Genomic DNA, 27588 nt, shown 5'->3' with positions numbered 1-27588 from the left:
GCTGCCCCCCACCCATCTGTGCTGCTGATGGAGAAAAACAAACACTGCAAATGATCTAGCTATCTAGGACAGTCTACCAGCATTACAATGCCATGGGGGTGGCTCTGTACATTCAAACTCAGGCAGTCACACTACTAATGCAGCTGAATAAACAAAGTAATCACAGCTGTGTGGTGGGAAAACACTATTTTTGCTGTGGAAGCACACAACTTCTGCCGAATTAAAACACGTCCTCCTGACTACCCCTCTCTAGTACTCTTGAACAGTGTCAGACTGGCCTATAGGAAAATCTTGAAAGTTCTTAAATGCTCATACAGCAGGGCTAACGAAGAGGCCACATAGCCTGTATGGTGATACGACAGACAGTTTATATCACTCGTGTGTGCTAGGGCCTCAAACAAAGGGACTAACAATTATATCATTAAAAAAAGTTTATCCATATCAAATGTCAAATTCCCACACTGCAAGGTTTGAAAGGCTATGCAAAGCTTGGGGTCAGTTGCCTGTGGCGGGGGAGGGTCAGCTGCCTCTGGGTGGGTTGGTCACAGGACCTGCTGGCACTCTGTTATGCACGGCCAAAGGCCATATGCAGCGTGGGGTTGACTGCCTGGACGTTTTTGCTGCAGGGCCTGGCCACAGGCCAGACCCTGCTGCCAACCCTCTGGCCAGCCCCACCCCCCCCAACCCCCATCATGCACTTCCGATGGTGAGTTGGCTTTACATATGGTAATAAAATATTACCATACGTACAAAAATAGAAATCCACTGGAAAAAAACAAAGGTTGAGGTAACATTATAGGTAGGTGAATATGTCAGTGACAACATTAACGTTTTTAACTCATATTTCGTATTTTTATTGCCCAAATGAATAGAGAGGTACATGGCCAATATTCATTGGTGGAGGCTGATGTTGAGTGGACACAGACTCCAGGCACTGTAATTACAGTTGTTGCGCCCATAAAAAGCATGCAAAGCCGTATTGTGAGGCTCAGGGCTCTTGTGTTGGGAGCAGGGTGTGAAAAGGTCATCTTCAGGGTATGGTGTCTGCATTGTACAACATCCCTTTAGGTCTCAGAACACCCAACCCCAAAAGGGTTTGCCTTATGCTTGGTCATGAAGCTTTAATCACCTAATAAAGGACAGTTACAACACCCACTAAGTAAAAGGAACGCAATAGTGAATGCTAAATCACATTTCATATATCAGCATAAAAAAGAAAAGAAACTCAAACAGGCATACATTTGTGAGCACATGTTGAATCCAAGGTTAAGGGGAAGGAAGCAGATCAAATCTACCCCTAGATAGAAAGAAACCAGGACAAATATACCATCCCATGCCTGTGGGTGTGTGCTCGATCACAAATGTGACAGGTATCACGTCTGCCTTATTACAAGTGCATTATCCCTAATGTACTTGTAATAATGTCGAAGGGATGGCCGTCACATTTGTGATAGAGTACCCATTTGCCAAACTCTAAATCATGCCCTAAGTTATCGCCCCTGGAAAGCCCATACATCTCTACCGGTATTGCATCTCTGAGGGTCCAGATCAAAGTCCAGTTGTGTGCAAATGGAGCATAGGAGGGGTAAGCAATCGTATGTGAGCCCAGCCATGCATTGTGACTTTTATGTTCAAACATTTCACTGCTGAGTCTCTCAATGTCTAGCACTAACTTACAATCAAAGCTTCGCTCCAGGCATCCTTCTCACTCAAAGCATCCCACACATATCATGGGAGAGACCTGGACATTCCAAAGTAGACAGAGTACAGAAAGGAACACACTTTCAGGAAAAATAACAAAGCTCGTCTCTGATCACACAGGATCTCACATAACAAAAAGTCATTATTGTGTTGTACAAGGCCTATATTTCAGGGGCATATGTACCATACCTCGGAGGGAGGTGCCATTTACTGGGTTGAAAGATCTATATTTACAATGCAAAAATATTTGCAAGCCCATATTTTGTGATGCAGGACTCATATCTTGAGGTGTGGGGACCAGTTGATGGTTACATATTTTGCAGAATGGGAACCATAAAGAGGTGTGCAATGTGTATAAATGGAGTGCAATGTCCACATGTTTCAGGAATACCTCCCATATTTCAAGGGACAAGACCTATCCATAAGGAATCCAGGACCAATAGTTACCAGATTAGGGTCACTATTTATGATATATGGCTAATATCTGCATCCAGAAGTAATCTATTTTTCTTTCTTTGATACAGGTATTATCCAGAGTTCTGATGGCGATTCCGAGCCAGGACCTGGAAGTCCCCTCTGAAGGAGGGTGGGCGTGGATGATCGCCCTATCAGGGTTTATGGCAAATGCACTCACCTATGGAGTTATACGCTCCATGGGAGTCTTTTACGTGGAGTTTGTCAACTCGTTCCACAATCTGTCCAGTGAAGTGTCTTGGATCGCCTCCATCTCTATTGCTGTTCTACAGTTTGCCAGTGAGTAAAACCTCAGAAGGAGAGCACGGCTAGTGAAAGATGACAGCTCTAAACTCTACATCAAGGTTACCATGTGGCCTATTTCGAAATGGTTGTAGAGGGCCAGAGAAGAGAGACGGCAGGGCTGGGAGAGGAGACAGGTCCGAGAGTACAATCCTCCAGCCCTGCCTCCAGTGGTTGCGTTAATTATCATATCCAACTAAATCTGACACCAGGGTGCTTGGATCCTATTGGGACTAATTCTTATCTCCTACTTTGAGGCGTATCAATTGCAATAATGGGTACAACATGCAGAATTTGGATGCCTTCCACTCAAAACATGTATATATGGAAAGGAATTTCTAAAAATGTTTTAAGCTTTGTTGTTCATTAGCTCTCTTCACCCTCCTCCAACTTAGATTAAAACAGGAAGTGGGTGGAGGGAGACACATTTACAGCTCCCTATTGCAGAATGTATTTCAGACTGAGAAGAGACGTGTCAGGATGGTGCCAGAAAGAGCACAAATTTTAAATTGAAATCTACACCCTCTCCGTCATCAGACATGCCTGTTTCCATCTCACTCTTCATGGGGAGTGGTGGTCTGTTAGCTAGGTCACAGTATTTTTGTGAGAGGCACATTTTGTGTCTGCTGCAAAATTCCCACACATCTTTCTTCCTTTTCACAATGATATTCTTTTGCTCATGTAAAATGTGGCAAAACAATCCCTGATGTCCTGGTGGGTGGGTATGTATTTCAGGGACAATATTTATTTCTTCCATGCTATGGATCTTTACAGCAACAATAGAATCTCTGAATGCTTCTACACTATATATGCAATAGCATATTCTTAATTTGGTTTACGTTAAGGAGATTCACATATATTTTTACAAAAATACTAACAGCTTTTTGGTGTGACTGATTTCACATCACAGATTCTACTTTTATTTTTCATGTCTGCAATGAAGATGAGAGGAAGGCAACAAGGTTTTAAGTAGTTTGTGGAAAGAGTGATGGTGTGACCATGCATTAAAAGAACTAGAATAGCCTCTTCCATACATAAATAAAACTATTGCAAGTCACCTCTGAGTTCCATGGCCTTATAAAGTTTAAAGAAGTTTATTAGATAGAAACAAGCTACAAAATATAATAAAATTAAATCAAAAAATGCAAAATACAGTTGAAGGGAAGAAGGACGAATAGGAAACATAAAGTTAGAGTAATATATAAGGTCCAAAAGAAGTCTAATTTAATAATAGTAAGAAGTAAAACTTATTTATGTAAGTGGTTAAAGCATAATGAAAAGAAACCTATTTCTTATGGAAATCGAAAAAGAAAGTCAGGGGGATGACATAATTCTTCACTGAGGAGATTGCTTTGAAAAGAGGATCTGACCTGTTGATCTAAAAAGTGGTAACAGAATCGCATAAGGTAGTAAATATGAAAAGAAATGAAAGAGGTTGAACATAAGCAAGGTGGAGTCGGTGATTGTAACAAATAGCATACCATTAGGTTTGAAAGGATAATTTAGTAGAATCCTTCAAATTCTTCGTTATTTGTTGGAAGGTCACTGTTAACATCAGGTCTTTGATACCTGTGTTAGGTGAAACACCTCTCCAATTACTAGACAAATTACCTGGAAAAATATTGATAAAGGAAAATGGTACTGGGGAATAGAAAACAGAATTCAAGTGGTTACAAATTTGTATTCAGAAAGCATGTACTAAGATTCTGGGAAATAAATGTAATAGATCTACATGTGATGAGTGACATGAGCAACAATTACTTGGAAGGTCAGGGTACAATCGATGAAGGGTAGAAGGAGAAAATAAATGTTTTCTGAGTATGTGAAATTAGGTTTGTGTTGTATTGGCGGCACATGAGGTTTTCCCTATTGTGGTTAAAATCTATTTTCAAGTGGATATGGGCCAGATTATATCTAAATCTTGTTCCCATGCCAACTCAACTTCAGACTTGAGTCTGTAATTGGATGGGTGTTGTAAGAAGTGATAGAAAGTCTAAACTCTGAGAGATGTGCAGAAGAAGGGTACTTAGTTTAGTGGGGGCTGCACAGGATGAGAATCAGTAATGATTGTAATAATTGAAATTTGAGGAGAAAGGAGGATGGAAGATTGAAAAGGTTTTGGGCTCGTGAAAATGTCAAAAATGAGTTGTTAGAATAAAGTTGATTTATCCATATTAAACAGTTTGCCTTATTCTTATATAATATAATAATGAAGTGTTATGCCTTATTGTAGATTTTAAGAAAGAAATAATATCAGTGGGAGTATATGATAAGAGTGCTTCTTACAGTGAGCAAAGAGGTTTGAAAATGGTAGTGGAGAGATTTGAGGTTTGTTTTTAAAAGTCAAGTAAAGGGAGCTAGAAAACATTTCTCCAAGTCTGTCCATAGGTAACGGTGATCTGAAGGTTCTGAAACCCGATATGTAGATTGTTTTAGGTAGAAATCTTAGTGGTAATTATAGAAGTCAGGAAAATGTACACTATTGTCTGATTGAGGGTGTTTCAATTTTAATAAAGATATGTGTGTTTTTTTCTTGTTCTATAAAAAGAGGAGAGTAAGAAATTAAATTGTTTAAAACATTTGAACCTCTTCAGATTTTGTAAACAATTAATTCCATACTCTCCTCTTTTTATGGAACAAGAAAAAAACATGCATATCTTTATGGAATGTTAGAAATAGTGAATTAAAAAATGGGCACTAACATCATTGTTATGGTATCGAGTCGACCCCACCAAGAGAGGTGAAGTGGGTGCCAACAATTAACTAAGGTGGATATTTTTTAGATACAACCATCAAGACCTAATGAAATGGAGGTTTTGAGTGATTTGGAAAACCATAATCCTAAGTAATAAATTATTGAGAAGTTCCAAGAAAAATTGGTGGTTAAAAATCATGTTTAAATGTATATCTGTTAAGGGGTAGTATTTCACAATTATCATTATATAATTTATAGCCAGTGACAAGAGACTAGGCATTGACATCTTGTAGAAAAGCTGGAATTTAAGATGAAGGTTGTGAGATAAATAGAAGAATGTCATCTGCATAGAGAGCCAATCATGGATAGCACGGTTTTGCCTAATCCCGGAGAGGAAATGGACCAACTTTAGGTTAAAAAGAAAGGGTGACATACATCTCTGTGTAAAGTAAAGTATTTGGAGATGAGCCCATTAGCACAAATTGCTGCTTGGGGTGGAGTGTATAAAACAGAGAGGAGGGCAATGTTTTTAGTTCAGAAACCGAAACATTTAAGGGCATGGAAGATAAAGGACCAATTTACATGGTGGAAGGCTTTTGCAGCATCCAGGGTAATTTCACTTAATGAAGTAGTTCAATGGGTAGATTTGGACAGGACGTAAGACATTAAGGGGGTCATTACGACCCTGGCGAACGGCTGTACATTGGTGAAAGGTACTGCCAACAGGCTGGCGATACCTTTCACCAAATTATGACATTGGCGGTTTGGCCCTAGCCAAACTGCCAATGTACCATTCCGACCGCCAGGGTGGTAACAGCCGCGGGGCTGGAAACATCAGTCTCCAACCCGGCAGCTGTCACAATCCCACGCTCGGGATTATGACACCGTCTACCGCCATTGTTTTTGTGGCAATCCTACCGCCACGAAAACCATGGCGGTAGGCACTATCAGTGCCAGAGAATTCCTTCCCTGGCACTGATAGGGGTGTCCTCGGCCCTTCCCCCTCCCCAGACACCTACCCCACCCTCCCTCTCCCAACCCCCCGCACATTGACACACCCACTCGCGCACACTTACACACTCATGCACACACGCATACCCATATCCACCCACCCATGTGCACATACATACACACACACCGCAACACACACTAACATACATTGCTTCACACACGCATGCACAACACACAACAGACATGTACACTCACATGCATACATTCACACGCGCATTCCACGTGACTCACACCTGCATGCACGCATACCAAAACAGACACCCCCACACTCCCACACACACAACACCCCCCAACCCCTCTCCTGTCGGAGAACCCGACTTACTTGCTTGCAGGGGGTCCTCCGGCAGGAGACGGGATGCGGCGCCATCAGCAGCCATGACTGTCGACGGAATTCCGCCAACCTTCTGGCGGTATTCCATCTACGGTCATAATGCGGTTGGCGGCTGGTAGCCACGGCGACGGCATGTTGGTGACCGTCGCCTTGGCGGTAGGTGGCAGTTACCGCCAATGTCATAATGAGGGCCTAAATGTGCATTGTCAGATAGGTATCTCCCTTTGATGAAGCCGGATTGTTCTTTTCCAAGACGTTTGGGTAAGAAAGATTCTAAACAAAGAGTTAATGCTTTAGAATTTTTTTTTAATCAGTATTGATTCAAGATATATGTCTATAGTTACAACGTAACTGTGGATCTTTGCCATCCTTTGGAAAGAGACAAATGAGGATGTCTAGGAAGGAGCCAGGTGACGAATCTTGTGAAGAAATGAGAGAGTGTAAGTGGAGAAGAAGCAGTTTATACAGTGTTTAAATAATTCTGCAGTAAATTTGTCAGAACCTGGAGCTTTGTCAGATTTTAGGGAGGATAGTGTAGTTTGGATTTCTTCAAAAGAAATGTCTACTTCTACGTATGATAGGTCTTAATGAGAATCAAAAGATTTTTCTTTTAAATGTAATCAGTGATGTCAAAATCTTCCGGAAAAAGTTCTTTAAAAAGTTTCCAAATTCTTGAAATATGTCAGGATCTTTATGTAACAGACTTGAGTGAATATCTTAGCTAGTCAATTTTGTTTCTGTTCTTTTTCATCCTAAGGTTGTTATGAATAGTTTGCCTGATTTGTTTTATCCTGATAATATTTGGCAATGGATCTGAGTAGGAAAGAGGAGGCATTGTCAGTAGAGAATTTGTTAAATTGCAGTTTGGTATTGATAAGTTCTTGTAAACAATCTTTGGATTTGGAAGCACAATATGTGTGTTCCAAGAGTTTTATTTTAGCAAAAAGCTTGTTGCTTTTTGCTATGAAGGTTTTCTTTCTCTTGGGAGACATTTTTAACTATAAAATCATTAGCTGTAGCTTTGAAAGCATTCCAAATCAAAATCTTGTCAGTATCAGTTTGGTGGAAGGATTTGTGAAAGAAGGTAGAGAAGCAGAAGTAAAAGAAGTATCTGACAGTAATGAATTACTAAATCTCTATCTGTTACGCTTGATGGTGTTTGGTGGGATGTCTAGTTGACTGGAGGCCAGTGCATGATTAGAGATTAGAATAGATCCTATTTCGGCAGAGTGAAGAGTTTGAGAGAGGATGTATGAAGTGAAGATATAGTGATTCAGGACTGTGTATGTTAAGCAGGGGAATGGAATGTATATTCATGGAGAGTTGGGTTAGAGAGTCTACAAGCATCAGTAAGTGTACATTGTTTAAGGGCTTGAATAAATAATTTTTTAGATTTGCTAGGTAAAAATAAAGGGTGATGAATTTCTATCAATGACTGGGTTGACAATCTGATTACAGTCACCTGAAAAAATTAAATGATCTTCTGGACAATCCATGAGGTTTTGAGTGAGATCTGACCTGAATTGGCAGTCTTTAGTGGTGGGACCATATATTATAACGAAAGAGACAAAGACTTTGACAATGGTAAGATTGGTAAGTAACCATCATCTTTTAGTATCAGTTTATTTCGAGGTCATATGAACATTCAGAGATCTGTGACAGCAAACCTTACCAACCCACCCTCTCTTCAATTTCAAGGACTCTGACTCTGTCAGGTGAGATTCCTGAATGAGAGCAATATCTGCTTTAAGATTGGATAAGTGTGTTAAAACATGTTGCCTTTCAATAGTTGAACCCAGACCTTTGACATTCCAAGATACAATTTTTAATGACATAAAGAGGAAATTCTTGGTGATATATCATATAATAGAAAAATAATAAGTAACAAGAATCAAATTGGAGATAAAAAATAAATGAAGGAAAATTAAAAGGATTAAAAAATTGAATACAGAACAGAGAAAAGATAGTGGTAAGCAATGGAAACAAATGGAAAAACAAAATGTGTCACATATATGGGAAATGAGGACTACAAGACAGAAAACAAAAGGGAAAAGGGATATGCCTAAACATGTTTTCAAAAAGTATGGAGTGTATTGATTCCACATGGAAGGATGACTCATTCGGGCTCTAGAAAGGGGCACAAGAGAGACTTGAATGTGAAACAGTATGGATGCAAACAAATCTAAAAATCTTTGAATGGAAAGATAAAATTAATTGAAGTAACATATTAAGAGAGGCAAATACAAACAGCTAATAATAATGTGAACACCTACATGTCAAACAATGTTATTAAATAAAAGACACCTGTAGTCGAAAAACAAGAGAGTAAAGTGAAAAAAGAAAAATGTCACGGTTTTGTAAATTTGGATACAGCTTCAGCTTGACAACTTTGAAGAAATTCTTTGAGATGTGAAGCCTCATTGAAGGTAGAGGTTTTTGTTCTTGTATGTGACCTTGCACAAACAGGATTGGTAAAGTCCATATCGAGCTCCTGAGAGTGCGAAGTGCAGGTATCTGTAGGAGGCTGGACTGGCTTGTAGTGAGTACCAAGGGGTACTTGCACCTTGCACCAGGCCCAGTTATCCCTTATTAGTGTATAGGGTGTCTAGCAGCTTAGGCTGATAGATAATGGTAGCTTAGCAGAGCATCTTAGGCTGAACTAGGAGACGTGTGAAGCTACTACAGTACCACTTAGTGTCATATGCACAATATCATAAGAAAACACAATACACAGTTATACTAAAAATAAAGGCACTTTATTTTTATGACAATATGCCAAAGTATCTTAGAGTGTACCCTCAGTGAGAGGATAGGAAATATACACAAGATATATATACACAATAGCAAAAATATGCAGTATAGTCTTAGAAAACAGTGCAAACAATGTATAGTTACAATAGGATGCAATGGGGAAACATAGGGATAGGGGCAACACAAACCATATACTCCAAAAGTGGAATGTGAACCACGAATGGACCCCAAACCTATGTGACCTTGTAGAGGGTCGCTGGGACTATTAGAAAATAGTGAGAGTTAGAAAAATAACCCTCCCCAAGACCCTGAAAAGTGAGTGCAAAGTGCACTAAAGTTCCCCTAAGGACAAAGAAGTCGTGTTAGAGGAATAATGCAGGAAAGACACAAACCAGCAATGCAACAACTGTGGATTTCCAATCTAGGGTACCTGTGGAACAAGGGGACCAAGTCCAAAAGTCACAAGCAAGTCGGAGATGGGCAGATGCCCAGGAAATGCCAGCTGCGGGTGCAAAGAAGCTTCTACTGGACAGAAGAAGCTGAGGTTTCTGCAAGAACGAAAAGGGCTAGAGACTTCTCCTTTGGTGGACGGATCCCTCTCGCAGTGGAGAGTCGTGCAGAAGTGTTTTCCCGCCAAAAGAACGCCAACAAGCCTTGCTAGCTGCAAATCGTGCGGTTAGCATTTTTGGACGCTGCTGAGGCCCAGGAGGGACCAGGAGGTCGCAAATTGGACCAGCAGAGAGAAGGGATGTCGAGCAAGACAAGGAGCCCTCTCTGAAGCAGGTAGCACCCAGAGAAGTGCCAGAAACAGGCACTACAAGGATGCGTGAAACGGTGCTCGCCGAAGTTGCACAAAGGAGTCCCACGTCGCCGGAGACCAACTTAGAAAGTCGTGCAATGCAGGTTAGAGTGCCGTGGACCCAGGCTTGGCTGTGCACAAAGGATTTCCGCCGGAAGTGCACAGGGGCCGGAGTAGCTGCAAAAGTCGCAGTTCCCAGCAATGCAGCCCAGCGAGGTGAGGCAAGGACTTACCTCCACCAAACTTGGACTGAAGAGTCACTGGACTGTGGGGGTCACTTGGACAGAGTCGCTGGATTCGAGGGACCTCGCTCGTCGTGCTGAGAGGAGACCCAAGGGACCGGTAATGCAGCTTTTTGGTGCCTGCGGTTGCAGGGGGAAGATTCCGTCGACCCACGGGAGATTTCTTCGGAGCTTCTGGTGCAGAGAGGAGGCAGGCTACCCCCACAGCATGCACAAGCAGGAAAACAGTCGAGAAGGCGGCAGGATCAGCGTTACAGAGTTGCAGTAGTCGTCTTTGCTACTATGTTGCAGTTTTGCAGGCTTCCAGCGCGGTCAGCAGTCGATTCCTTATCAGAAGGTGAAGAGAGAGATGCAGAGGAACTCGGCTGAGCTCATGCATTCGTTATCTGAAGTTTCCCCAGAGACAGAGACCCTAAATAGCCAGAAAAGAGGGTTTGGCTACCTAGGAGAGAGGATAGGCTACTAACACCTGAAGGAGCCTATCAGCAGGAGTCTCTGACGTCACCTGGTGGCACTGGCCACTCAGAGCAGTCCAGTGTGCCAGCAGCACCTCTGTTTCCAAGATGGCAGAGGTCTGGAGCACACTGGAGGAGCTCTGGACACCTCCCAGGGGAGGTGCAGGTCAGGGGAGTGGTCACTCCCCTTTCCTTTGTCCAGTTTCGCGCCAGAGCAGGGCTAAGGGGTCCCCTGAACCGGTGTAGACTGGCTTATGCAGAATTGGGCACCTCTGTGCCCAACAAAGCATTTCCAGAGGCTGGGGGAGGCTACTCCTCCCCTGCCTTCACACCATTTTCCAAAGGGAGAGGGTGTCACACCCTCTCTCAGAGGAAGTTCTTTGTTCTGCCATCCTGGGCCAGGCCTGGCTGGACCCCAGGAGGGCAGATGCCTGTCTGAGGGGTTGGCAGCAGCAGCAGCTGCAGTGAAACCCCAGGAAGGGCAGTTTGGCAGTACCAGGGTCTGTGCTACAGACCACTGGGATCATGGGATTGTGCCAACTATGCCAGGATGGCATAGAGGGGGCAATTCCATGATCATAGACATGTTACATGGCCATATTCGGAGTTACCATTGTGAAGCTACATATAGGTAGTGACCTATATGTAGTGCACGCGTGTAATGGTGTCCCCGCACTCACAAAGTTCAGGGAATTGGCTCTGAACAATGTGGGGGCACCTTGGCTAGTGCCAGGGTGCCCTCACACTAAGTAACTTTGCACCTAACCTTTACCAGGTAAAGGTTAGACATATAGGTGACTTATAAGTTACTTAAGTGCAGTGTAAAATGGCTGTGAAATAACGTGGACGTTATTTCACTCAGGCTGCAGTGGCAGGCCTGTGTAAGAATTGTCAGAGCTCCCTATGGGTGGCAAAAGAAACGCTGCAGCCCATAGGGATCTCCTGGAACCCCAATACCCTGGATACCTCAGTACCATATACTAGGGAATTATAAGGGTGTTCCAGTAAGCCAATGTAAATTGGTAAAATTGGTCACTAGCCTGTCAGTGACAATTTGAAATAAATGAGAGAGCATAACCACTGAGGTTCTGGTTAGCAGAGCCTCAGTGAGACAGTTAGGCACCACACAGGGAACACATACATGTAGGCCACAAACTTATGAGCACTGGGGTCCTGACTAGCAGGGTCCCAGTGACACATAACAAACATACTGAAAACATAGGGTTTTCACTATGAGCACTGGGCCCTGGCTGGCAGGATCCCAGTGAGACAGTGAAAACACCCTGACATACACTCACAAACAGGCCAAAAGTGGGGGTAACAAGGCTAGAAAGAGGCTACTTTCTCACACAACCCCCCCCCAAACGAAGGACAATAAGGCTAACCTTGGCCAGTTGAGACTTTATTGTCTAAGTGGTGATAAGTAGAGAGTAGCTCTGCAATAGACTGGTTACTCCCTTTATCATCCACTATATGGTTACTTCCCTGTGGGGATGTAAACCACCCTGTTTGAAGTTTTTTAGCTAAGCGACAATGTGAAGATGTATTTTCAGAGTTTCTATCAGTAAGTTTTAGTTTAGAGCAGTGGGAATTGTCCACTGAACCTATTTGTAGTGATGGAAATGCCAGACAGGGATGCTGTCTCAGAAAAGCCATAGCTGGGCAAAAACATTGTCCATATGGCTGGAAGAGAGAACAGGGATGCTGTTTCTCTTGGGTTGGAGCAGGACAGGGATGCTGTCCTATGAGCTCCACACTAGGGCAGGGATGCTGTCCTAAGTGTTGTGAGGCAGTGCAGGGTTTCTGCACTAAAGTTTCTCTGGGAGGGTTGGAGGGATGCTCCATGTTAACTAAAATGGTGCTCTTTTTGTCACCAATGTTAGTTATCCCACAGAGAGGTACTTCTACCTCAGGGAGTACAGCTTTGCCAGCTGATGATTCCCTTGGAACAGGTGCCACCCCAGGAGAGGTTTCTCCCACCACAGGAATGGTATCCTGAATGGCAGGGTGGTTAGGGGATACTGTGATACCCTTTTTACCTGTTGATGGAGAGGGATCCTGAGTTTTCAGGCCTTCTCTCCTTTGCTTTTTCATTTCAGTAGAAATGAGAGGGAACAATTCCTCAGGGATGCCCAGCATGGCTGCATGGGCATAAAACTCTACATCAGCCCAACCTGAGGCCTCTAGGCCATTACCTACGAGACAGTCTACAGGTAAGCTAGGTGATACCACCACCTGCTTAGGGCCAGTAACTCCACCCCAACTAAACTGAATTATAGCTAAGGGAAGAAACTTAGTGGAGTTATGGACATCAATAATTTTATACTGTTGTCCAATGATGTGTTGTTCAGGAGCCACTAGGTTTTCAGTCACCAAAGTGATACTGGCACCTGTGTCCCTGTAGGCCAAGGCCTCAACACCATTAATTGAAACTGTCTGCCTGTACTTATCCATTGTAAGGGGACAAGCAGCCAGTGTGGCAAGGCCAATGCCACTAGGTGTGACAGAAACTGTCTTGGGAGTGACTACCCCAGTTTCTACTATGGACCCAAAAGTGAACCCAACTACACCCTTAACTTGACTGTTGCCAGCAGTCCCACCACTAGTACCACTACTGCTAGGGGCACTAGAGCTTGATGTATTAGTGGTGGTAGGCTCAGGGGGTTTACCTGGACAGGACTTATCCCCTGGCCTATGGCCTCTGTTTTTACACACAAAGCACCAAGGCTTTTTAATGTGTGCAGGTTGAGAAGAAGAGGAAGAATTAGTTTTATCCCCACCCTCTGAAGAGTGTTTAAGATTTGAAGTGGGATCTTTGGTTTTACCCTTATCCCCATGCTTATCTTGAGATTTTTCACCATCTTTCTTCTTATTGCCATCTTTGTCACCCCCTGTATGAACTTTTCTGTTCACCCTTGTTCTGACCCATTTGTCTGCCTTCTTTCCCAATTCTTGGGGAGAGGTCAGATCAGAGTCTACCAGGTACTGGTGCAACAAATCAGACACACAATTATTAAGTATATGCTCTCTCAGGATTGTGTTATACAGGCTGTCATAATCAGTAACTTTACTGCCATGTAACCACCCCTCCAAGGCCTTCACTGAATGGTCAATGAAATCAACCCAGTCTTGTGAAGACTCCTTTTTGGTCTCTCTGAACTTTATCCTGTATTGTTCAGTGGTTAAGCCATAACCATCCAGGAGTGCATTCTTAAGAACTGTAAAATTATTAGCATCATTTTCGTTCACAGTAAGGAGCCTATCCCTACCTTTTCCACTAAATGATAGCCATAGGATAGCAGCCCACTGCCTTTGAGGGACATCCTGTACAACACAGGCCCTCTCAAGTGCAGCAAACCACTTGTTAATGTCATCCCCCTCCTTATAAGGGGGAACTATCTTATGCAGATTCCTGGAATCATGCTCTTTTGCAGGATGACTATGGGGAATACTGCTGCTGCCACCATGGGTATCTAAACCCAACTTCTGTCTTTCTTTCTCTAGTTCAAAAGACTGTCTATCCAAATCCAGCTGTTGCTTTTTAAGCTTCAGTCTGGTTTGTTCCACCCTCAACTTATTGAGTTCTCTCTCTAACATTCTGTCATCAGGGTTGGTGGGAGGGACATTCTTAGACACAGAAGAATGAGCAGAAGGAGACCTGTCCCTTACAGAAGCCACCCTAACAGCTTGGCTAACAGAAACATCACTACCAGTATGGTGAGAATAAATGCTTTTGCTATGATGTGAGACAACACTATTTCTATGGTGAGGCTCTCCATCATTACCAACTATGCTAGACTGTCTAGTAATGGGCAGGCTAGGAACTTTCTTTCCTGAATCTTTTCCTGGGGGAGTCCCTGGATCAGATTGAGAACCATTAGCTACTTTTTCAACAGATTGGGCACTTATGGCCTTATCCTGTACTCTAAGCATGTTAATTAACAGTTCTAAGGAAGGATTCTTCCCTACACTCAAACCTCTCTCTATGCAGAGACTCCTTGCTCCTTTCCAGCTAAGGTGATCATATGCAAGTTTGGACAGATCAACATTTTGGCCTGTGCCAGACATTTTTAGAGAGAGTTAAAGTGATAGAAAAAGAGAAAAAGTTTGTCAGAGCTTTTAGAAAGACTGAGAAAAAAACTTTTAAAACTTTTTAGAACTTTTTAGAAAGTTAGAAGTACTTTTCAGCACTTAGAAAAGAGTGAAAAGAGGAAATGCAAAACTTTTTGGCTATGTGTATATACACTGACCTTGTTTTGTATATTTTTCCCTTATGAAAAGTACAATGACAAGAGTGGTAAGTAGTCTCAAAGCACTTATCCCACCGCTGCACAACCAATGTAGGAGGCTAGACTGGCTTGTAGTGAGTACCAAGGGGTACTTGCACCTTGCACCAGGCCCAGTTATCCCTTATTAGTGTATAGGGTGTCTACCAGCTTAGGCAGATAGATAATGGTAGCTTAGCAGAGCAGCTTAGGCTGAACAAGGAGACGTGTGAAGCTACTACAGTACCACTTAGTGTCATATGCACAATATCATAAGAAAACACAATACACAGTTATACTAAAAATAAAGGCACTTTATTTTTATGACAATATGCCAAAGTATCTTAGAGTGTACCCTCAGTGAGAGGATAGGAAATATACACAAGATATATATACACAATAGCAAAAATATGCAGTATAGTCTTAGAAAACAGTGCAAACAATGTATAGTTACAATAGGATGCAATGGGAAAACATAGGGATAGGGGCAACACAAACCATATACTCCAAAAGTGGAATGTGAACCACGAATGGACCCCAAACCTATGTGACCTTGTAGAGGGTCGCTGGGACTATTAGAAAATAGTGAGAGTTAGAAAAATAACCCTCCCCAAGACCCTGAAAAGTGAGTGCAAAGTGCACTAAAGTTCCCCTAAGGACAAAGAAGTTGTGTTAGAGGAATAATGCAGGAAAGACACAAACCAGCAATGCAACAACTGTGGATTTCCAATCTAGGGTACCTGTGGAACAAGGGGACCAAGTCCAAAAGTCACAAGCAAGTCGGAGATGGGCAGATGCCCAGGAAATGCCAGCTGCGGGTGCAAAGAAGCTTCTACTGGACAGAAGAAGCTGAGGTTTCTGCAGGAACGAAAAGAGCTAGAGACTTCGTCCTTTGGTGGACGGATCCTTCTTGCCGTGGAGAGTCGTGCAGAAGTGTTTTCCCGCCGAAAGAACGCCAACAAGCCTTGCTAGCTGCAAATCGTGCGGTTAGCGTTTTTGGACGCTGCTGAGGCCCAGGAGGGACCACGAGGTCGCAAATTGGACCAGCAGAGAGAGGGGACGTCGAGCAAGACAAGAAGCCCTCTCTGAAGCAGGTAACACCCGGAGAAGTGCCAGAAACCGGCACTACGAGGATGCGTGAAACGGTGCTCGCCGAAGTTGCACAAAGGAGTCCCACGTCGCCGGAGACCAACTTAGAAAGTCGTGCAATGCAGGTTAGAGTGCCGTGGACCCAGGCTTGGCTGTGCACAAAGGATTTCCGCCGGAAGTGCACAGGGGCCGGAGTAGCTGCAAAAGTCGCGGTTCCCAGCAATGCAGCCCAGCGAGGTGAGGCAAGGACTTACCTCCACCAAACTTGGACTGAAGAGTCACTGGACTGTGGGGGTCACTTGGACAGAGTCGCTGGATTCGAGGGACCTCGCTCGTCGTGCTGAGAGGAGACCCAAGGGACTGGTAATGCAGCTTTTTGGTGCCTGCGGTTGCAGGGGGAAGATTCCGTCGACCCACGGGAGATTTCTTCGGAGCTTCTGGTGCAGAGAGGAGGCAGGCTACCCCCACAGCATGCGCAAGCAGGAAAACAGTCGAGAAGGCGGCAGGATCAGCGTTACAGAGTTGCAGTAGTCGTCTTTGCTACTATGTTGCAGTTTTGCAGGCTTCCAGCGCGGTCAGCAGTCGATTCCTTATCAGAAGGTGAAGAGAGAGATGCAGAGGAACTCGGCTGAGCTCATGCATTCGTTATCTGAAGTTTCCCCAGAGACAGAGACCCTAAATAGCCAGAAAAGAGGGTTTGGCTACCTAGGAGAGAGGATAGGCTACTAACACCTGAAGGAGCCTATCAGCAGGAGTCTCTGACGTCACCTGGTGGCACTGGCCACTCAGAGCAGTCCAGTGTGCCAGCAGCACCTCTGTTTCCAAGATGGCAGAGGTCTGGAGCACACTGGAGGAGCTCTGGACACCTCCCAGGGGAGGTGCAGGTCAGGGGAGTGGTCACTCCCCTTTCCTTTGTCCAGTTTCGCGCCAGAGCAGGGCTAAGGGGTCCCCTGAACCGGTGTAGACTGGCTTATGCAGAATTGGGCACCTCTGTGCCCAACAAAGCATTTCCAGAGGCTGGGGGAGGCTACTCCTCCCCTGCCTTCACACCATTTTCCAAAGGGAGAGGGTGTCACACCCTCTCTCAGAGGAAGTTCTTTGTTCTGCCATCCTGGGCCAGGCCTGGCTGGACCCCAGGAGGGCAGATGCCTGTCTGAGGGGTTGGCAGCAGCAGCAGCTGCAGTGAAACCCCAGGAAGGGCAGTTTGGCAGTACCAGGGTCTGTGCTACAGACCACTGGGATCATGGGATTGTGCCAACTATGCCAGGATGGCATAGAGGGGGCAATTCCATGATCATAGACATGTTACATGGCCATATTCGGAGTTACCATTGTGAAGCTACATATAGGTAGTGACCTATATGTAGTGCACGCGTGTAATGGTGTCCCCGCACTCACAAAGTTCAGGGAATTGGCTCTGAACAATGTGGGGGCACCTTGGCTAGTGCCAGGGTGCCCTCACACTAAGTAACTTTGCACCTAACCTTTACCAGGTAAAGGTTAGACATATAGGTGACTTATAAGTTACTTAAGTGCAGTGTAAAATGGCTGTGAAATAACGTGGACGTTATTTCACTCAGGCTGCAGTGGCAGGCCTGTGTAAGAATTGTCAGAGCTCCCTATGGGTGGCAAAAGAAACGCTGCAGCCCATAGGGATCTCCTGGAACCCCAATACCCTGGGTACCTCAGTACCATATACTAGGGAATTATAAGGGTGTTCCAGTAAGCCAATGTAAATTGGTAAAATTGGTCACTAGCCTGTCAGTGACAATTTGAAATAAATGAGAGAGCATAACCACTGAGGTTCTGGTTAGCAGAGCCTCAGTGAGACAGTTAGGCACCACACAGGGAACACATACATATAGGCCACAAACTTATGAGCACTGGGGTCCTGACTAGCAGGGTCCCAGTGACACATAACAAACATACTGAAAACATAGGGTTTTCACTATGAGCACTGGGCCCTGGCTGGCAGGATCCCAGTGAGACAGTGAAAACACCCTGACATACACTCACAAACAGGCCAAAAGTGGGGGTAACAAGGCTAGAAAGAGGCTACTTTCTCACACAACCCCCCCCCCCCCCAAACGAAGGACAATAAGGCTAACCTTGGCCAGTTGAGACTTTATTGTCTAAGTGGTGATAAGTAGAGAGTAGCTCTGCAATAGACTGGTTACTCCCTTTATCATCCACTATATGGTTACTTCCCTGTGGGGATGTAAACCACCCTGTTTGAAGTTTTTTAGCTAAGCAACAATGTGAAGATGTATTTTCAGAGTTTCTATCAGTAAGTTTTAGTTTAGAGCAGTGGGAATTGTCCACTGAACCTATTTGTAGTGATGGAAATGCCAGACAGGGATGCTGTCTCAGAAAAGCCATAGCTGGGCAAAAACTTTGTCCATATGGCTGGAAGAGAGAACAGGGATGCTGTTTCTCTTGGGTTGGAGCAGGACAGGGATGCTGTCCTATGAGCTCCACACTAGGGCAGGGATGCTGTCCTAAGTGTTGTGAGGCAGTGCAGGGTTTCTGCACTAAAGTTTCTCTGGGAGGGTTGGAGGGATGCTCCATGTTAACTAAAATGGTGCTCTTTTTGTCACCAATGTTAGTTATCCCACATAGAGGTACTTCTACCTCAGGGAGTACAGCTTTGCCAGCTGATGATTCCCTTGGAACAGGTGCCACCCCAGGAGAGGTTTCTCCCACCACAGGAATGGTATCCTGAATGGCAGGGTGGTTAGGGGATACTGTGATACCCTTTTTACCTGTTGATGGAGAGGGATCCTGAGTTTTCAGGCCTTCTCTCCTTTGCTTTTTCATTTCAGTAGAAATGAGAGGGAACAATTCCTCAGGGATGCCCAGCATGGCTGCATGGGCATAAAACTCTACATCAGCCCAACCTGAGGCCTCTAGGTCATTACCTAAGAGACAGTCTACAGGTAAGCTAGGTGATACCACCACCTGCTTAGGGCCAGTAACTCCACCCCAACTAAACTGAATTATAGCTAAGGGAAGAAACTTAGTGGAGTTATGGACATCAATAATTTTATACTGTTGTCCAATGATGTGTTGTTCAGGAGCCACTAGGTTTTCAGTCACCAAAGTGATACTGGCACCTGTGTCCCTGTAGGCCAATGCCTCAACACCATTTATTGAAACTGTCTGCCTGTACTTATCCATTGTAAGGGGATAAGCAGCCAGTGTGGCAAGGCCAATGCCACTAGGTGTGACAGAAACTGTCTTGGGAGTGACTACCCCAGTTTCTACTATGGACCCAAAAGTGAACCCAACTACACCCTTAACTTGACTGTTGCCAGCAGTCCCACCACTAGTACCACTACTGCTAGGGGCACTAGAGCTTGATGTATTAGTGGTGGTAGGCTCAGGGGGTTTACCTGGACAGGACTTATCCCCTGGCCTATGGCCTCTGTTTTTACACACAAAGCACCAAGGCTTTTTAATGTGTGCAGGTTGAGAAGAAGAGGAAGAATTAGTTTTATCCCCACCCTCTGAAGAGTGTTTAAGATTTGAAGTGGGATCTTTGGTTTTACCCTTATCCCCATGCTTATCTTGAGATTTTTCACCATCTTTCTTCTTATTGCCATCTTTGTCACCCCCTGTATGAACTTTTCTGTTCACCCTTGTTCTGACCCATTTGTCTGCCTTCTTTCCCAATTCTTGGGGAGAGGTCAGATCAGAGTCTACCAGGTACTGGTGCAACAAATCAGACACACAATTATTAAGTATATGCTCTCTCAGGATTGTGTTATACAGGCTGTCATAATCAGTAACTTTACTGCCATGTAACCACCCCTCCAAGGCCTTCACTGAATGGTCAATGAAATCAACCCAGTCTTGTGAAGACTCCTTTTTGGTCTCTCTGAACTTTATCCTGTATTGTTCAGTGGTTAAGCCATAACCATCCAGGAGTGCATTCTTAAGAACTGTAAAATTATTAGCATCATTTTCGTTCACAGTAAGGAGCCTATCCCTACCTTTTCCACTAAATGATAGCCATAGGATAGCAGCCCACTGCCTTTGAGGGACATCCTGTACAACACAGGCCCTCTCAAGTGCAGCAAACCACTTGTTAATGTCATCCCCCTCCTTATAAGGGGGAACTATCTTATGCAGATTCCTGGAATCATGCTCTTTTGCAGGATGACTATGGGGAATACTGCTGCTGCCACCATGGGTATCTAAACCCAACTTCTGTCTTTCTTTCTCTAGTTCAAAAAACTGTCTATCCAAATCCAGCTGTTGCTTTTTAAGCTTCAGTCTGGTTTGTTCCACCCTCAACTTATTGAGTTCCCTCTCTAACATTCTGTCATCAGGGTTGGTGGGAGGGACATTCTTAGACACAGAAGAATGAGCAGAAGGAGACCTGTCCCTTACAGAAGCCACCCTAACAGCTTGGCTAACAGAAACATCACTACCAGTATGGTGAGAATAAATGCTTTTGCTATGATGTGAGACAACACTATTTCTATGGTGAGGCTCTCCATCATTACCAACTATGCTAGACTGTCTAGTAATGGGCAGGCTAGGAACTTTCTTTCCTGAATCTTTTCCTGGGGGAGTGCCTGGATCAGATTGAGAACCATTAGCTACTTTTTCAACAGATTGGGCACTTATGGCCTTATCCTGTACTCTAAGCATGTTAATTAACAGTTCTAAGGAAGGATTCTTCCCTACACTCAAACCTCTCTCTATGCAGAGACTCCTTGCTCCTTTCCAGCTAAGGTGATCATATGCAAGTTTGGACAGATCAACATTTTGGCCTGTGCCAGACATTTTTAGAGAGAGTTAAAGTGATAGAAAAAGAGAAAAAGTTTGTCAGAGCTTTTAGAAAGACTGAGAAAAAAACTTTTTAAACTTTTTAGAACTTTTTAGAAAGTTAGAAGTACTTTTCAGCACTTAGAAAAGAGTGAAAAGAGGAAATGCAAAACTTTTTGGCTATGTGTATATACACTGACCTTGTTTTGTATATTTTTCCCTTATGAAAAGTACAATGACAAGAGTGGTAAGTAGTCTCAAAGCACTTATCCCACCGCTGCACAACCAATGTAGGAGGCTGGACTGGCTTGTAGTGAGTACCAAGGGGTACTTGCACCTTGCACCAGGCCCAGTTATCCCTTATTAGTGTATAGGGTGTCTAGCAGCTTAGGCTGATAGATAATGGTAGCTTAGCAGAGCAGCTTAGGCTGAACTAGGAGACGTGTGAAGCTACTACAGTACCACTTAGTGTCATATGCACAATATCATAAGAAAACACAATACACAGTTATACTAAAAATAAAGGCACTTTATTTTTATGACAATATGCCAAAGTATCTTAGAGTGTACCCTCAGTGAGAGGATAGGAAATATACACAAGATATATATACACAATAGCAAAAATATGCAGTATAGTCTTAGAAAACAGTGCAAACAATGTATAGTTACAATAGGATGCAATGGGAAAACATAGGGATAGGGGCAACACAAACCATATACTCCAAAAGTGGAATGTGAACCACGAATGGACCCCAAACCTATGTGACCTTGTAGAGGGTCGCTGGGACTATTAGAAAATAGTAAGAGTTAGAAAAATAACCCTCCCCAAGACCCTGAAAAGTGAGTGCAAAGTGCACTAAAGTTCCCCTAAGGACAAAGAAGTCGTGTTAGAGGAATAATGCAGGAAAGACACAAACCAGCAATGCAACAACTGTGGATTTCCAATCTAGGGTACCTGTGGAACAAGGGGACCAAGTCCAAAAGTCACAAGCAAGTCGGAGATGGGCAGATGCCCAGGAAATGCCAGCTGCGGGTGCAAAGAAGCTTCTACTGGACAGAAGAAGCTGAGGTTTCTGCAGGAACGAAAAGGGCTAGAGACTTCCACTTTGGTGGACGGATCCCTCTCGCCGTGGAGAGTCGTGCAGAAGTGTATTCCCGCCGAAAGAACGCCAACAAGCCTTGCTAGCTGCAAATCGTGCGGTTAGCGTTTTTGGACGCTGCTGAGGCCCAGGAGGGACCACGAGGTCGCAAATTGGACCAGCAGAGAGAAGGGATGTCGAGCAAGACAAGGAGCCCTCTCTGAAGCAGGTAACACCCGGAGAAGTGCCAGAAACAGGCACTACAAGGATGCGTGAAACGGTGCTCGCCGAAGTTGCACAAAGGAGTCCCACGTCGCCGGAGACCAACTTAGAAAGTCGTGCAATGCAGGTTTGAGTGCCGTGGACCCAGGCTTGGCTGTGCACAAAGGATTTCCGCCGGAAGTGCACAGGGGCCGGAGTAGCTGCAAAAGTCGCGGTTCCCAGCAATGCAGCCCAGCGAGGTGAGGCAAGGACTTACCTCCACCAAACTTGGACTGAAGAGTCACTGGACTGTGGGGGTCACTTGGACAGAGTCGCTGGATTCGAGGGACCTCGCTCGTCGTGCTGAGAGGAGACCCAAGGGACCGGTAATGCAGCTTTTTGGTGCCTGCGGTTGCAGGGGGAAGATTCCGTCGACCCACGGGAGATTTCTTCGGAGCTTCTGGTGCAGAGAGGAGGCAGGCTACCCCCACAGCATGCACAAGCAGGAAAACAGTCGAGAAGGCGGCAGGATCAGCGTTACAGAGTTGCAGTAGTCGTCTTTGCTACTATGTTGCAGTTTTGCAGGCTTCCAGCGCGGTCAGCAGTCGATTCCTTATCAGAAGGTGAAGAGAGAGATGCAGAGGAACTCGGCTGAGCTCATGCATTCGTTATCTGAAGTTTCCCCAGAGACAGAGACCCTAAATAGCCAGAAAAGAGGGTTTGGCTACCTAGGAGAGAGGATAGGCTACTAACACCTGAAGGAGCCTATCAGCAGGAGTCTCTGACGTCACCTGGTGGCACTGGCCACTCAGAGCAGTCCAGTGTGCCAGCAGCACCTCTGTTTCCAAGATGGCAGAGGTCTGGAGCACACTGGAGGAGCTCTGGACACCTCCCAGGGGAGGTGCAGGTCAGGGGAGTGGTCACTCCCCTTTCCTTTGTCCAGTTTCGCGCCAGAGCAGGGCTAAGGGGTCCCCTGAACCGGTGTAGACTGGCTTATGCAGAATTGGGCACCTCTGTGCCCAACAAAGCATTTCCAGAGGCTGGGGGAGGCTACTCCTCCCCTGCCTTCACACCATTTTCCAAAGGGAGAGGGTGTCACACCCTTTCTCAGAGGAAGTTCTTTGTTCTGCCATCCTGGGCCAGGCCTGGCTGGACCCCAGGAGGGCAGATGCCTGTCTGAGGGGTTGGCAGCAGCAGCAGCTGCAGTGAAACCCCAGGAAGGGCAGTTTGGCAGTACCAGGGTCTGTGCTACAGACCACTGGGATCATGGGATTGTGCCAACTATGCCAGGATGGCATAGAGGGGGCAATTCCATGATCATAGACATGTTACATGGCCATATTCGGAGTTACCATTGTGAAGCTACATATAGGTAGTGACCTATATGTAGTGCACGCGTGTAATGGTGTCCCCGCACTCACAAAGTTCAGGGAATTGGCTCTGAACAATGTGGGGGCACCTTGGCTAGTGCCAGGGTGCCCTCACACTAAGTAACTTTGCACCTAACCTTTACCAGGTAAAGGTTAGACATATAGGTGACTTATAAGTTACTTAAGTGCAGTGTAAAATGGCTGTGAAATAACGTGGACGTTATTTCACTCAGGCTGCAGTGGCAGGCCTGTGTAAGAATTGTCAGAGCTCCCTATGGGTGGCAAAAGAAACGCTGCAGCCCATAGGGATCTCCTGGAACCCCAATACCCTGGGTACCTCAGTACCATATACTAGGGAATTATAAGGGTGTTCCAGTAAGCCAATGTAAATTGGTAAAATTGGTCACTAGCCTGTCAGTGACAATTTGAAATAAATGAGAGAGCATAACCACTGAGGTTCTGGTTAGCAGAGCCTCAGTGAGACAGTTAGGCACCACACAGGGAACACATACATGTAGGCCACAAACTTATGAGCACTGGGGTCCTGACTAGCAGGGTCCCAGTGACACATAACAAACATACTGAAAACATAGGGTTTTCACTATGAGCACTGGGCCCTGGCTGGCAGGATCCCAGTGAGACAGTGAAAACACCCTGACATACACTCACAAACAGGCCAAAAGTGGGGGTAACAAGGCTAGAAAGAGGCTACTTTCTCACACAACCCCCCCCCCAAACGAAGGACAATAAGGCTAACCTTGGCCAGTTGAGACTTTATTGTCTAAGTGGTGATAAGTAGAGAGTAGCTCTGCAATAGACTGGTTACTCCCTTTATCATCCACTATATGGTTACTTCCCTGTGGGGATGTAAACCACCCTGTTTGAAGTTTTTTAGCTAAGCGACAATGTGAAGATGTATTTTCAGAGTTTCTATCAGTAAGTTTTAGTTTAGAGCAGTGGGAATTGTCCACTGAACCTATTTGTAGTGATGGAAATGCCAGACAGGGATGCTGTCTCAGAAAAGCCATAGCTGGGCAAAAACATTGTCCATATGGCTGGAAGAGAGAACAGGGATGCTGTTTCTCTTGGGTTGGAGCAGGACAGGGATGCTGTCCTATGAGATCCACACTAGGGCAGGGATGCTGTCCTAAGTGTTGTGAGGCAGTGCAGGGTTTCTGCACTAAAGTTTATCTGGGAGGGTTGGAGGGATGCTCCATGTTAACTAAAATGGTGCTCTTTTTGTCACCAATGTTAGTTATCCCACAGAGAGGTACTTCTACCTCAGGGAGTACAGCTTTGCCAGCTGATGATTCCCTTGGAACAGGTGCCACCCCAGGAGAGGTTTCTCCCACCACAGGAATGGTATCCTGAATGGCAGGGTGGTTAGGGGATACTGTGATACCCTTTTTACCTGTTGATGGAGAGGGATCCTGAGTTTTCAGGCCTTCTCTCCTTTGCTTTTTCATTTCAGTAGAAATGAGAGGGAACAATTCCTCAGGGATGCCCAGCATGGCTGCATGGGCATAAAACTCTACATCAGCCCAACCTGAGGCCTCTAGGTCATTACCTACGAGACAGTCTACAGGTAAGCTAGGTGATACCACCACCTGCTTAGGGCCAGTAACTCCACCCCAACTAAACTGAATTATAGCTAAGGGAAGAAACTTAGTGGAGTTATGGACATCAATAATTTTATACTGTTGTCCAATGATGTGTTGTTCAGGAGCCACTAGGTTTTCAGTCACCAAAGTGATACTGGCACCTGTGTCCCTGTAGGCCAAGGCCTCAACACCATTAATTGAAACTGTCTGCCTGTACTTATCCATTGTAAGGGGACAAGCAGCCAGTGTGGCAAGGCCAATGCCACTAGGTGTGACAGAAACTGTCTTGGGAGTGACTACCCCAGTTTCTACTATGGACCCAAAAGTGAACCCAACTACACCCTTAACTTGACTGTTGCCAGCAGTCCCACCACTAGTACCACTACTGCTAGGGGCACTAGAGCTTGATGTATTAGTGGTGGTAGGCTCAGGGGGTTTACCTGGACAGGACTTATCCCCTGGCCTATGGCCTCTGTTTTTACACACAAAGCACCAAGGCTTTTTAATGTGTGCAGGTTGAGAAGAAGAGGAAGAATTAGTTTTATCCCCACCCTCTGAAGAGTGTTTAAGATTTGAAGTGGGATCTTTGGTTTTACCCTTATCCCCATGCTTATCTTGAGATTTTTCACCATCTTTCTTCTTATTGCCATCTTTGTCACCCCCTGTATGAACTTTTCTGTTCACCCTTGTTCTGACCCATTTGTCTGCCTTCTTTCCCAATTCTTGGGGAGAGGTCAGATCAGAGTCTACCAGGTACTGGTGCAACAAATCAGACACACAATTATTAAGTATATGCTCTCTCAGGATTGTGTTATACAGGCTGTCATAATCAGTAACTTTACTGCCATGTAACCACCCCTCCAAGGCCTTCACTGAATGGTCAATGAAATCAACCCAGTCTTGTGAAGACTCCTTTTTGGTCTCTCTGAACTTTATCCTGTATTGTTCAGTGGTTAAGCCATAACCATCCAGGAGTGCATTCTTAAGAACTGTAAAATTATTAGCATCATTTTCGTTCACAGTAAGGAGCCTATCCCTACCTTTTCCACTAAATGATAGCCATAGGATAGCAGCCCACTGCCTTTGAGGGACATCCTGTACAACACAGGCCCTCTCAAGTGCAGCAAACCACTTGTTAATGTCATCCCCCTCCTTATAAGGGGGAACTATCTTATGCAGATTCCTGGAATCATGCTCTTTTGCAGGATGACTATGGGGAATACTGCTGCTGCCACCATGGGTATCTAAACCCAACTTCTGTCTTTCTTTCTCTAGTTCAAAAGACTGTCTATCCAAATCCAGCTGTTGCTTTTTAAGCTTCAGTCTGGTTTGTTCCACCCTCAACTTATTGAGTTCTCTCTCTAACATTCTGTCATCAGGGTTGGTGGGAGGGACATTCTTAGACACAGAAGAATGAGCAGAAGGAGACCTGTCCCTTACAGAAGCCACCCTAACAGCTTGGCTAACAGAAACATCACTACCAGTATGGTGAGAATAAATGCTTTTGCTATGATGTGAGACAACACTATTTCTATGGTGAGGCTCTCCATCATTACCAACTATGCTAGACTGTCTAGTAATGGGCAGGCTAGGAACTTTCTTTCCTGAATCTTTTCCTGGGGGAGTCCCTGGATCAGATTGAGAACCATTAGCTACTTTTTCAACAGATTGGGCACTTATGGCCTTATCCTGTACTCTAAGCATGTTAATTAACAGTTCTAAGGAAGGATTCTTCCCTACACTCAAACCTCTCTCTATGCAGAGACTCCTTGCTCCTTTCCAGCTAAGGTGATCATATGCAAGTTTGGACAGATCAACATTTTGGCCTGTGCCAGACATTTTTAGAGAGAGTTAAAGTGATAGAAAAAGAGAAAAAGTTTGTCAGAGCTTTTAGAAAGACTGAGAAAAAAACTTTTAAAACTTTTTAGAACTTTTTAGAAAGTTAGAAGTACTTTTCAGCACTTAGAAAAGAGTGAAAAGAGGAAATGCAAAACTTTTTGGCTATGTGTATATACACTGACCTTGTTTTGTATATTTTTCCCTTATGAAAAGTACAATGACAAGAGTGGTAAGTAGTCTCAAAGCACTTATCCCACCGCTGCACAACCAATGTAGGAGGCCAGACTGGCTTGTAGTGAGTACCAAGGGGTACTTGCACCTTGCACCAGGCCCAGTTATCCCTTATTAGTGTATAGGGTGTCTAGCAGTTTAGGCTGATAGATAATGGTAGCTTAGCAGAGCAGCTTAGGCTGAACTAGGAGACGTGTGAAGCTACTACAGTACCACTTAGTGTCATATGCACAATATCATAAGAAAACACAATACACAGTTATACTAAAAATAAAGGCACTTTATTTTTATGACAATATGCCAAAGTATCTTAGAGTGTACCCTCAGTGAGAGGATAGGAATTATACACAAGATATATATACACAATAGCAAAAATATGTAGTATAGTCTTAGAAAACA

At 44.6% G+C, this 27588-nt stretch overlaps 1 protein-coding gene across 1 annotated transcript in view; it reads left to right on the top strand.

The window, feature by feature from the left end:
• The first annotated feature begins 2229 nt into the window (after nucleotides 1-2229).
• LOC138267803 (monocarboxylate transporter 13-like) overlaps nucleotides 2230-27588 on the top strand; it is an 85098-nt gene continuing 59739 nt past the window's right edge. Inside the window, exon 1 of the mRNA XM_069217012.1 lies at nucleotides 2230-2454. Coding sequence (XP_069073113.1) covers nucleotides 2244-2454 — 211 coding nt within the window. The 5' untranslated portion in view covers nucleotides 2230-2243. The remainder of the gene's footprint in view (nucleotides 2455-27588) is intronic.

Source organism: Pleurodeles waltl, chromosome 12 (assembly GCF_031143425.1).
Source record: "Pleurodeles waltl isolate 20211129_DDA chromosome 12, aPleWal1.hap1.20221129, whole genome shotgun sequence".
Classification (NCBI taxonomy): domain Eukaryota; kingdom Metazoa; phylum Chordata; class Amphibia; order Caudata; family Salamandridae; genus Pleurodeles; species Pleurodeles waltl.
The sequence above is the reverse complement of the archived record's forward strand: the minus strand, read 5'-3'. Positions and strand labels throughout refer to the sequence as shown.